This window comes from Amborella trichopoda, chromosome 1 (genome assembly GCF_054954075.1).
Source record: "Amborella trichopoda isolate Santa Cruz 75 chromosome 1, AtrichopodaSantaCruz75HAP2 v2.0, whole genome shotgun sequence".
NCBI classification, from domain to species: Eukaryota; Viridiplantae; Streptophyta; class Magnoliopsida; order Amborellales; family Amborellaceae; genus Amborella; species Amborella trichopoda.
Window position 1 is genome coordinate 34,112,989 of NC_142336.1, and position 11,963 is coordinate 34,124,951.

The 11,963-nt window shown below is 38.4% G+C and overlaps 1 protein-coding gene across 2 annotated transcripts; it reads right to left on the reverse strand.

Moving 5' to 3' along the window:
• Positions 1–379: 379 nt before the first annotated feature.
• On the reverse strand, positions 380–11,726 carry LOC148783788 (threonine-tRNA ligase 2). 2 transcript variants are annotated; one of them, XR_016052671.1, is made up of 6 exons: positions 11,303–11,726; positions 8,022–8,064; positions 7,854–7,954; positions 7,645–7,759; positions 881–968; positions 380–770 (listed from the first exon to the last, which is right to left on the reverse strand). XR_016052671.1 is itself a non-coding variant. In XM_088862717.1 (5 exons), exons 1-4 carry the CDS (start codon positions 11,384–11,386, stop codon positions 7,649–7,651), a joined length of 339 nt encoding a protein of 112 aa, XP_088718843.1. In that variant the 5' UTR covers positions 11,387–11,717; the 3' UTR covers positions 380–770; positions 7,645–7,648. The 2 variants fall into 2 exon arrangements, 1 of the variants encoding a protein (XP_088718843.1); XM_088862717.1 differs by lacking the exon at positions 881–968 and having other exon boundaries at positions 11,303–11,717.
• Between the last annotated feature and the right edge of the window lie 237 nt (positions 11,727–11,963).

The window sequence follows — 11,963 nt, forward strand, 5'->3', positions numbered from 1 at the left end:
CACCATGATACCTCTACATTTGTGATCTAACTGTTGTTTGTCTGAGTGCTGCAGGTGGTTGGGGTTGGATGGTGTGCAATGCCAAGAGTTGTTGAAGAAGTCTTAGCTAGAACTTGGACCGCTTAGAAATTGCCATGAAAATGCACACAACAAAAAATACCAGCCCACAAGTATGACTGCCAATGGGTAGTGTGGCCGGCCTGGCCCGGCCCTAAAAACATAGGGCCTAGGCCAGAAACTGCTGCCCAAGGGTCGGGCTAGGGCCAATGCCGTCCTGGTTCGGGCTACCCGGGCCGGCCCAACACTAACAAGGCTAGGGCTGGCCCAACGTGTTGCCACGCTTACCCAGAAGGAACTGCACTTAGAGAGACGCCAAAGGTGTAGAATAACTTACTACTCATTACAGATAAACATACTGTGTGTGTGATGTTTGGAAACGAATTAGTTCAACTATAACATTCATGTTGAGTCTTGTGCCCTCAGTTGATGATTAGGAAAATAGATAGCTAAATTATAGAGAGAGAGAGTACGCTGAAAAGTGACATGTCCAACGGGGAAGGGGTGCAGCTCCAAGGGATTGCGTACCATTTGATAATGAGGACATCTTTTCAATATCCATATTCAGATGTTTGCTTGCTTATATAAGAACAAGCGGGGTCAAATATTATAAAAGATAAGGTCTTTGATTAAAGCCATTGAAACTCAGGCTCATGAGAGGATGCTAAGCTTGCATATGATAAGTTTGCTACGCCAGCAATCCTGATAAGGCCCTGTATGATCATTATATAGCTAATCAGCATAGATTAAACAAAAATATGTTGTCTTTATTATACATGAAGAAAAAGGAACAAACTCAGTCAATTAGAGAGAAAAATCTCACCCGTTTAAGTAAACTAAAAGCGCTGTCATTTTTCATAGAAATGTGTGTAATTCATAATGAACAAACCATTTCCCAGTGCTATCTATTCCTGCACAGTTTTCCAACAAATCAACACTAGGTTTCCACTTATACCAAAAAACGCAGGTGTAAAAACCAACTTAATCAAAGAAAAAGCACCAGCACATCAAAAGGTTTTAGCTCTATAGAGAAATAATTGTAGGCACTCATTAGTATCGAGTTCAACATTTGCCATCACTTGAAGCATGCAAGCATTCTAAACAAACCCGAAGGTGCTACCTTTGTGGCTTTGTCATCAAGTAGCTACTTAGACTAAAGTGGCCATATGTCATGATGGATGTCTAAGCCCGTGCTTTACAAAGTTATTCCCTTTTTTTCTTTTACTATGACGAGGATAAACTACGTAAGTAGGCTTGTAATGGATCCCGTTCTGGTTGGGTCCATTCAAACCTAAACTCAATCCAACAGGGGGTGGAACCTGACCTGACCAGGTCTATGTCAATCAGACCTAGACCTAACATGCCACGTCAGGTTGGGTTTGGATCGAAATATGTAATAAATGTATTACATACATTCTATAGCATATAAAGTATATTATACATAAGCATATAAAGTATATTTGGTGCAAAACTGGCACTGGATTTATCCTTTCCAGTGCCGGTTTTGCACCATTTGGTATCAGAGCAACTGTGAGGGTTGCATCGATGGCTCTCGTGGTAGAGGCCGCAAGTGAAGAAATGAACGTTGTGATCTCGATAGGTTATCGGAGAACGTACACAATGCCACAATGTAATAGAGTCAGTGGCCATGAGTCAGAGATGGAGATGACTTCACCTAGCTCAGAATCTGAGATTGATTCTAGCGGAAGTATTGGTTCACAAAGGCCCGGTAGAGACGTGAGTCGGATGGCGACTCAGGTGTACAAACCGAGAGGAGTAGGCAAGCACGACACCGTGATGACGACTCAGGTATTAAAGTTGACTTACCTGAATTTTTTGGTAGCTTATCACTGGAAGAGTTCTTAGATTGGTTGAGAGCGGTAGAAAGATTCTTTAAATGAAAGGATTTTGTTGGATTCAAAGGAAGTAAAATTGGTTGCAAGTAAGATTCAGGAACTTGCATCCATTTGGTGGGATCAAGATCAGCAAGCAAGGTTGCGAAAGGGGAAAGATAAGATTTGAACTTGGGCAAAAATGAGGGCAAAGTTGCATGAGCAACTTTTTCCTCCAAACTCTGCACAAACCGTGTATAAATAATTCCATCAATTGTCTTAAGGATTGAAGTCAGTCCGTGATACGGAAGACTTTCATCGCTTATCTTTGCGCATGGGGTTGGATGAGACCGAGGACCAACGAGTGGCAAGGTATATCTCAGGTTTGCGGCTTCAAATCCAAGAATGAACTCTCCTTGCAACACCTGGTCAGAGTAAAAATGGATATTGAGTTGTCTTGTGAGCCGAGGAGATGCAGAAAAGGGCATACTAGTTGGAGGCTAGGTGTAAGCACATCACAACCCAAGAGGGTGATGCCTCCAATCCGGGAGTTGCTGGCCCAAGTAAGAATAGAACTTCAGAAGATCAACGAGGGGCGGTGCCTACGCACAACACTGGACTGCAAGCCCGAACAAATGAGCAATCAAGTGTTTGATACTTCCGATGTGACGAGATGGGTCCTAGGGCAGTGGAGTGCCCATCGGTTGCTGCCCAACGGCATGCTACTCTTGCCTAAGCCAAGGAAGATGGTGAGATAGAACAGCGTGCAGCTGCTGATTGTGAAAAACCAGTGTATGATCATGATGATGGTCAAGATGACCAAAGTGAAGAGGTAGTCGCAAACCAAGGAAACATGCTGCTGGTCCGAAGGGTTGTCTCTCTTCCTAAAACCCCACAAGATGATAGCTGGTTGCGATCAAATATATTTCGCAACCGATGCACTTGAGATGGCTGAGTGTGCAACTAATCATCGATAGCAGCAATTGCGAGAACATGGTATCAGAGGAGGCTCTCGACAAGTTGCGACTAAAGGAGGTAAATCACCCGCAGCTTTAGAAGTTTGATTGGATCAAAAGAGGAATTGAGGTACCCATTAATTCCTGTTGTCTTGTTAAATTTTCTAATGGAAATTTTTATAGAGATGAGGTGTGGTCTGATGTTGCACCAATGGACGCTTACCATATATCGCTTGGTCGCCCATGGCAATATGATCACCAGACATTCCATAATGTTGAGTGCATCACTTGTACTTTTTGGAAAGATGTGAAAGATTATTTTATTGCCACTGCGGGAAGAAGTTTGACCTAATTCTATCAATGACGAGGGTGTTGATTTTGCTCTCGTATCTACAATTAGTTGAAGCTAATGAAGAAGTAGGCAAAGTTTTCATGATGGTTAAAAAGGACTTAGGGAAGTGTTCTATTGTACCCCAAGGCCTTAAGCCTTTAATGGATAAATTCATTGACTTTATGCCGGAAGAATTACCAGCTGGATTGCTGCCAACAAGGAGTATACAGCATTCTATTGACCTCATCCCGGGATCTAGTTTGCCAAATCTATTGGCATATCAAATAAATCCTAAGGAGCACGAGCAGTTGCAGTGGTAAGTTAATGGGTTATTGTCAAAGGGACTGTTTCGACCAACATGAGCCCATGTGCAGCCACGGCACTGCTCACACTAAAAAAGATGGGACATGGCTCATGTGTTGACAACCGAGACATAAACAAGATTACCCTAATATCAGTTCCCAAATCCGAGACTTGACGACATGTTAGACATGTTGGCTGGCTCTTCGGTGCTCTCGAAGATAGATTTGAGGAGTGGGCATCACCAAATTAGAATACAAAAAGGGGATGAGTGGAAGACGGCATTTAAGACTAAGAGTGGCTTGTATGGGGGCTTGTCATGCCATTTGGACTGTGCAATGCACCTAGCACTTTCATGCACTTGATGACTGAAGGTTTGTGAGATTTCCTTGGCAAGTTTGTAGTAGTGTATTTTGGCCATATCTTGATATATACAACTAATCCGGAGGCACATCTCAATCATTTATGCATAGTGCTTATTGTTTTGAGGGCTGAGAAATTGCATGTTAACCTTAAGAAATGTAGCTTCATGACAAACAGTTTGGTCTTCTTGGGTTTTGTGGTTTCTTCAGATGGCGTTAAGGCAGATCCCGAGAAGGTTAAGGCAATTGTTGATTGGCCAATACCTTAAATTGTGACTAAAGTGCGAAGTTTCCATGGACTTGCCACATTCTATAGGTAGTTCAGTCGAAATTTCAACACCATTATGGCACCAATCACCGAGTGTTAAAAGGGTGAAGGTTATAGGTGGACTCCCACAGCTACAAACGCTTTTAAGAAGATTAAGAAGAAGATGACACACACACCAGTCCTTACTTTGCCTAACTTCAATAAGATAAAATTCCAGGTTGAGTGTGATGCCTTTCATGTGGAATTGGAGTCGTACAGAGTCGAGAAGAAACCCAATGCATTTTTCAGCAAGAAACTCAATGATGCGAAGCAGCAATTTATTCTACTTATGACATTGAGTTCTATGTTGCCATTCAATATTATTTGATTCATCGGGAGTTTGTTCTCTACACTGACCATCACGCACTCAAGCATATTAATAACCAAAAGAAGTTGAGTGCAAGACATGCTAAGTGGGTGGCTTATTTGCAAGAGTTCACATTCACTATGAGGCACCAATTGGGGGAGCAAAACAAGGTGATTGATGTTCTTAGCCGGTGTGTGCATTTGGTGAGGGCATTAGCAGTTGAAGTGGTGGGTTTAGAAGCGGTGCGAGAAGCATATCAAGATAACTCATACTTCGAGGACAAAGAGGAGAGATGCCAAGCAAATAATCGGAACTCTTATCACTAATTCCTTATGTCAGATGGTTATGTATTTTATGGTGCTCATTTATGCATCAATAACACTTCTTTAAGGGAGCATCTCAGTGCTGATTTGCAGTCAGGTGGTCTTGATAGACATTTGGGAAGGGATAAAACATTTTCTTAATGGAGGGGACGTATTTTTGGTCTTCTATGAGAAGAGTTGTGCATAGATTTGTTGATAGCTGCATGAAATACCAAAGAGGCAAAAGGAAATTCTCAAAATACAGATGTACACTCCATTGCCTAATCCAAATAGGCCATGGGTGGATTTATCAATTGTCTTCCTAAGACTATCACACCTGACTAAAAAAGGTCCCTTAGCCACCTTTTGAAAAGTATGCAGGGGAAAATGGGAACTCAATTGCAATTTAGTAATCATATCACCCACAAACTTTTCGGCAAACCGAGGTGGTTAATAGGAGTGTTGGTAACATGTTAAAAAGCTTGATTGGAGAGAATTTGAAAGTATGGGTCTTGGTGCTACCACAAGCTGAGTTCATATACAATAATTCTCCAAATAGGACAACCAGAAAAACTCCATTTAATGTGGTCCATGGCATATCATCTTTGCATTTTCATGATCTAACCCCTTTAAAGAATGTTGATGTAGATGCTGGAAGCATGCCTGAAACATGAAAGAGTTACATGAAAAGGTTCAACAGAAGTTGGAGGAAAGCTACGCCAAGTATCGAGATGTCGTGAGTCGACATTGACGGCTGTAGTTGTTCAAAGTTGGAGACCTTGTTATGTTGTATCTCAGGCCAGAACGACTTCCCGTCATCACCTATGGGAAGCTCAAAGCAAAGAAGATTGGCCCTTATAAAACCAAAAAGAAAATAAAAGACAATGCTTATGAAGTAGAGTTGCCAAGAGAGTGGCATATCTCCCCAATCTTCAACATGCAAGACCTATTCGAGTATCATGGTGATGGCAACCGGACGGAGTTGAGTCTTTTCTAACCCAAGGAGGATGATGCAAATTGAATCTAGAATTTGCTGGACCTGGGATGTGTTTGTCACTATCTCTTTGTTACAGCACATCTCCATACAAAATTTCAAGTGCAAATGATTAATAAAAAATATTAAAAATAAAATAATGATGATACACACAGACCATTGAATATGATACGATAAAATCTGAGTCATCCGGCCTATACTGTTCCATAGGCCTACTGGTTCACAAACGTATTTCCCATTATATCTGTGTCTGTGTGTGTGTATTTGTGTGTGTGTCAAGTGGGCTCCAAGTCAAGCAGATCAGGTTTAGACCCCGACACGATCAAGTACGGCTGGACCCGGACCTGAGTCAAGTGGATCAAAACACCTGGCAGGTCCAAACCTAGACCCGGCTTGCATAGACCTGGGGGTTGGCAAGTCCACCTGACAGAATTATCACCCCTATGTCCTGAGGGGTTGGTAAGTCCACCAAACCCAATTATTTCCCCTATGTCTTACATAAGATTAAGACACTTATCTATGTTTCAATGAAACACAGATAAATGTTCTAAATGAAATTAAACAATTCAATACAGGGATGTATCAGCATGTCATCCATCTATCATGTGAACAAGTAAGCACTTGCATCAAAGGGCCTTGAGTATTGTTGCCTCCCAAAGGTTCGCATGATGGGGGCATTTGGCAACTGGAAATTTTGCCAACATTTATGGTACACTGTAGCAGTTCCTGGTTTGGCCACTAGGAACTCTATAGTAATTTGAAGTCCAAAGTCCAAACTTCTAAAAACTGAGAAGTTTGGACTTCAATCTTCAACCCCCAAAAAAATGGAAGTGCAAAATGCTCACATTTTTAAAAATATGCACTTCTCATTTTATAGTGTCTTAATTTTATTTATAAGAATCAGATTGAGATAAAATTTCATAGGTCTGTTGCCTCATTCAGGTGCACTTGAGAAAAGTTAAAAGCAGAAAAAAAAAATACTTCAGATAAAATAAAACGACCCAAATACCCCTAAAAGTTTAAGTAGTACATTGTTACATCTATTTTTTAATTAAAATTTTATTTTTATTTTTTTTTGGTGCTTGAGAGGGAGAAGTATACAAGCCCAATATTTTAGAACAATCTGATCTATAGAAAATAACGAGAATTGAAATAGTTAGAAATTCTCTCAACCGTTCGAACAAGACCAGATGGTCAAAATCGATAAGAGTTTTACTATTGAATTATAACCACATTAATGTGATGAACTAGAACCACATTATTTTTTTTCTTTTATGTGATCTAGACCCATTTCGTTAGACCTTTCGTGGATGAGCTATGATTACGAAATCTCATTCATTTAACAAATATCAACCTCTTTATCAATGGAAACTACAATGATTAATTAAAACAGGTTAGTTTCTAGATCTCCAGGTTTACAAAATTCCAAGATCAAACAAACAATATTTTTCATTACCAGATATAAAATTCTCCAGTATCCAAGTCTCAAAAGTGGAAACTACAATGACGAGTTCCAGCTTCTAATTTGCCCCCAGAACAATTAGGAAGTTTCCAACTAAATCATGTTCTGCGTCACTCGAATTCAATATGGTATCAAAGAAACCAAATTTCCTCAAAGCATGGGAGCTTTTGAATACACACATAAATGACATGAAACAGTAGGTGCAATTTTCACTATAACAAATATTTGCCTAAAGAGAAACTTTGTAAGTTGATCAGATACAATTACTAGTCATCATTTATTATGAAAACAGATTCAATGCATCCAAGGCATCAATCAATAGCCTCACTGGCAAACCAATCAATAAACGCTTTTTTCAGGATAATGATAAGAGTGGACATATATAGAATAGCATAAACAAAGCAACATGCCAATGAAAGAATACGGCTTAGTACCTCCTTATTTACCCTCCAATTTGAGATCTGCCTCTTCCAAAGCCCGTATAAGATGGGAAATCCGGTACTGAAGTTTAGTGTTTTCCCCTACAAGTCTTTGGCGCTCCTTCATAGCCTATCAGCACAATAGGAATTTGTATTTGTGGGCTAATGAAAGAGAAGGAACTGAAACAACAATAAGACTGAGAAACGAAATAGAAGAATAGAACCTTCTCTTGCTTAATTAGTTGTTCAGTTTGAAAAGCTTCCAACTTCGCTTCAAGATGTGCTATGTTCCTCAACAACTCATCACGGTCCGAACTTGAATCTCCTGTTACGTATGAGCAGTTTCAATTCCATATTCTTTATCACATTTAATTCATGCAAAGTAATCATACCTTTCTTGTTTTTATATTCAGCTTCCAATCTTGCAAGCCGTACCTTCAATCCAAAAAGGAATTCAGTTAGTGTGGACAACAGAGGACATCTAACATTGTGCATCTACATAATTGCATCCATGAATCATCCCAATGTAGAAATAACCAGAGAGACCTCAAAAAGGAGTGGAAAAGTATTTTACACATAAAAAGAAATACTAAAGGAAAACTATGCTTAAAATCAGAGTTTATAGATGCACATCTCTATACATAGGAGAATTGGGATCCAAATCCATCTCTCTCAAGTCCATTCATCAAGAAAAACTAATGGTGACTTCATTAAAAGCCTCATGAAGGTCATTTCAAACAAAAATTTGCCATTATTTGTGGAAAGCATGCTTAAATAGGCTTCAAGTTTTAAGGAATACACTCTGAGCACGAATAATGAGGTGAGTGTGAACTGATTTTTTGCGATTAACAAGTATGTTGCTGACCACTTTGTAAAGGACATTACAAAGGCTAATTGGTATGAGGTGACGGAGATAGAATTGATGCTTTTCAAAAAATGACTTTTACTATAATTGCTTTTAATTTTTAACCATACATCCTCTTTGAGGAATGGGGCTTGGATCAAGGCGGTAGTAGATGGATTTTCATAGCACTACGTCTCAAGTTTCATTCCTAAGTAACCTTGTCATAAAAATACATAAAAATTAAAAATTAAAAAATTAAAAATAAAAAACCATACATCCTCTTTGGTAATGTCTGAAACGTTTTGGTAGAAACTGCCGAGGAAGCCATCAAGCCCTGGGGTGTTACAGGGTGGTAGATTCGTAACAGTGAAACTGATTGTTTCAGCTCCCTATTTTCCCCATTTTCGTATGGTCTTGAAAGGACTGAGTATGATAATTTGGGGTCTCCTTGGCAGTTCTTTGTAGTAGTCAATGTCCTTCTTGTGTTAAATTAGGATCTTGTTTAGTTTCACCATAAGTTCATTGAGTATGGTGTGGACAGAAGCAAAGATTCATTTTTTCCAGAGATTGAGGGTACTTTTAATGGACATCAAACTTCTTTCTGTAGAGACAAGGACCTGAAACAACCTTAGAAGATGATTATGGAAAATCTATTTATGTAAATACAGTATATATTAAAGTAACGAGGTTTATTGCACAGTTATGTGGATTACAGTTATATGGGAACAGATGTCTTGCTCTCTTTATTTTCCAAACTACGCATACATTATAATGCATAGCCTTTATATAAATGTTCCCAACCTCAGCTATTTTGTTCTTTATGAAACTATTTCAATTAAAATAAACATGCCCATCTCAACACCTATGAATATTTGATCATTTCTTTCCTCTCAGATCCTTAGGAGTAATAAGAAGGAAAAAGGACCTGTCATCCCCACTAATTATGAATGAAATCCACCAAACAATACATGAGTGTCTCAGGAAAGACCAAACTTACACAGGAAATTGTTGGAATACTTTCTCAAACATTAAACATGTGTAACCACAATTTAGCAACAAGTGATCCATGCTATCCTCGTCTTCCCAAACATGTGACTACAATTTGTCATATGAAAACTACGATACTTAGGACAATAAACTCTAAAGAAAGATACAATAAAAAAACTGTAAAAAGAAAAAAAACTACAAGTTATGCAAATAAAAGCAAGACCTTGAAGTAGGGAGTAATTTGCCATAAAAAACATTCCCCTCATTCCCAGTAAAGTAAACCGAAGTAAATATTCCTAAGATAAACATCCAAAGCATTTCGAACAACTACATGAGAATTATGTGCCATCCAAAAACTACGTCCCCCTAATCCAAGAAAGCCTCCAAATCCATATTCGTAGATAGCTTCTATACTAACCAGAATCACTCATTCAAAGGAATCACACAATACCTTTGGTAACCCACCACTTACAAACCCAATCACCACGAAATAGTGAAAACCTTTCAAAATTCCACCATCATTTCTTTAAGCCATATTACTTTTCATAACCAATTTCTAGAATCCATCTTCAGCACTCGCAAATTACCACATCTTCATCACAGCAATGGATCCCAAAGTTGAAGGATGGATGTAAAGTATATGTCATGTCACGTATAGGTGATAAACTAACAAATTTATCAATATTTGAAAACTTGAACCTGGCTCCTTGTCGAACCGAGTACTCAAGTCCAACTCGGGCCACTTAAAAAGATTTAAAGAAAAAAAGGTAAAAAACATATAAATTTATAAAATCATTGTATAAAAATTATATTTGTACTTCGGATCATTTTTACAATTATTTGTGAGTTTCCTTGTCATATGCCCCATTTTTATATTTTCTTTTTTATTTGGATTGTTCTAAAATATCTCCATCCATATAATTTTTAGTTTTTTAGGACTTCTAACATTGCCTTTGGTTTTGTCCCACTTTTACGAGTTTTATTTTATATATATATAGGCCTTGTGCTACGTAGCCAAATCCACCCATACTCGACCGAATTATTTACCTAAGGCCAAGTCCAAGGCTTAGGGCCTTTTGCCTTGTGCCACTTAGCCAAGTCCACCCATACTCAACCGAATTATTTACCTCGGGCTAGGGCCAAGTCCAAGGCTTGGGCAAGTTAAAAAAAAAAAAGAAATTGAAATTTATCATCTAAAACACCAAAACAACATAAACTTAATTAATGCGGGTATTGAAGATGGATAAAAACAGAACGGTATCATGTGAGGATAGGAGTAACGAAGTAGTTTATGAACTATCTAGTCAAAAAAGAATAAAGGTCTTATTTTACTTTGATGATACATTCATTTAATCAATATATACTGAAAATCTGCCAAACGCTAGCTTATCACACATAAAAATTCACAAGTAAAAGAATTTGCCCAATCATCGGTTCCTCTCCATAACAAAGAATACACCAACGCTAAGAAATTTAATTAGTATTTTGGTAACATCACTGCTCACTGCCAATTATAAACACAAAATAAATAAATAAATCCCATATCTAAGTAACTTATGGCATTCACATTCCAATCTTCCTAACTAACAAAAGTCATTACCCATCTTTCTGTGGGACTCTCTCCAACTCATATAGAGAGTCAATGCCATTTTTCGACATAAACATCAAAGCCTCAATCAAATTTAGGAGGATGCAACAAAATTTCTCTGCATCTACTAGAACAAAATAGAAGATGGGAATGAAGGGTGAAGTGAATGAGATCGAGTCATGAATTGGTCATAAGCTTTTCTTTTTCTTTTTCTTTTTTTTTTTCTTTTTCTTTTTCTTTTTGTGGTAACTAACCTCTGCTTCTCGGGCTCTTTGATAGAAAGGTCTCAAAATCTCTTCCAAATTATTGGCCCTGCAATTGCCCCCTGATTCGTCCATTTTCTCTCTCAAAAAATATGCAGAGCTCCTTTCCCTGCGAAGCCACGCCGGAAGCAGAGAAACAGCGAGATTTTTTACAGACTCTTTCCCTACTAAAAAGTAGAGAGAAAATCCAGACGCCAATTAATTATGAAGAAAAGGAAAGGGGACTAAAAACAGTTTTTATATGAGAGATTTTGGATGAGAGATTTCCACTCATGCTCACAACTTCAGCTGCTGTGACATGGGAAGAGGCAATAAAGGCTTATGAGCATAAATTTGAACGACAATAATTGGGTAAATAAGTAAGGGCGCCTTTTGGTCCCATGCTGCTCTCTCATATCACGCTTTATAATACCCGGATTGGAAGGATGCTTTATAAGACCCGGATAGGACGGCTGACTGGATCTAGAAAGGTTTCATTCCCACCATTAACACCACTCCATCGATACATTCAAAAAAGCTAACTTTTAATTTACTTGAGAAAACAGCTCACTTTTAATCTACTTGAGAAAACGGGTTGAGGCTTGTCTTCTCCACTTAATTACCGAAAAAATAATAAATTTTAATTTATAAAATAATTTTAAAAATAAAATAA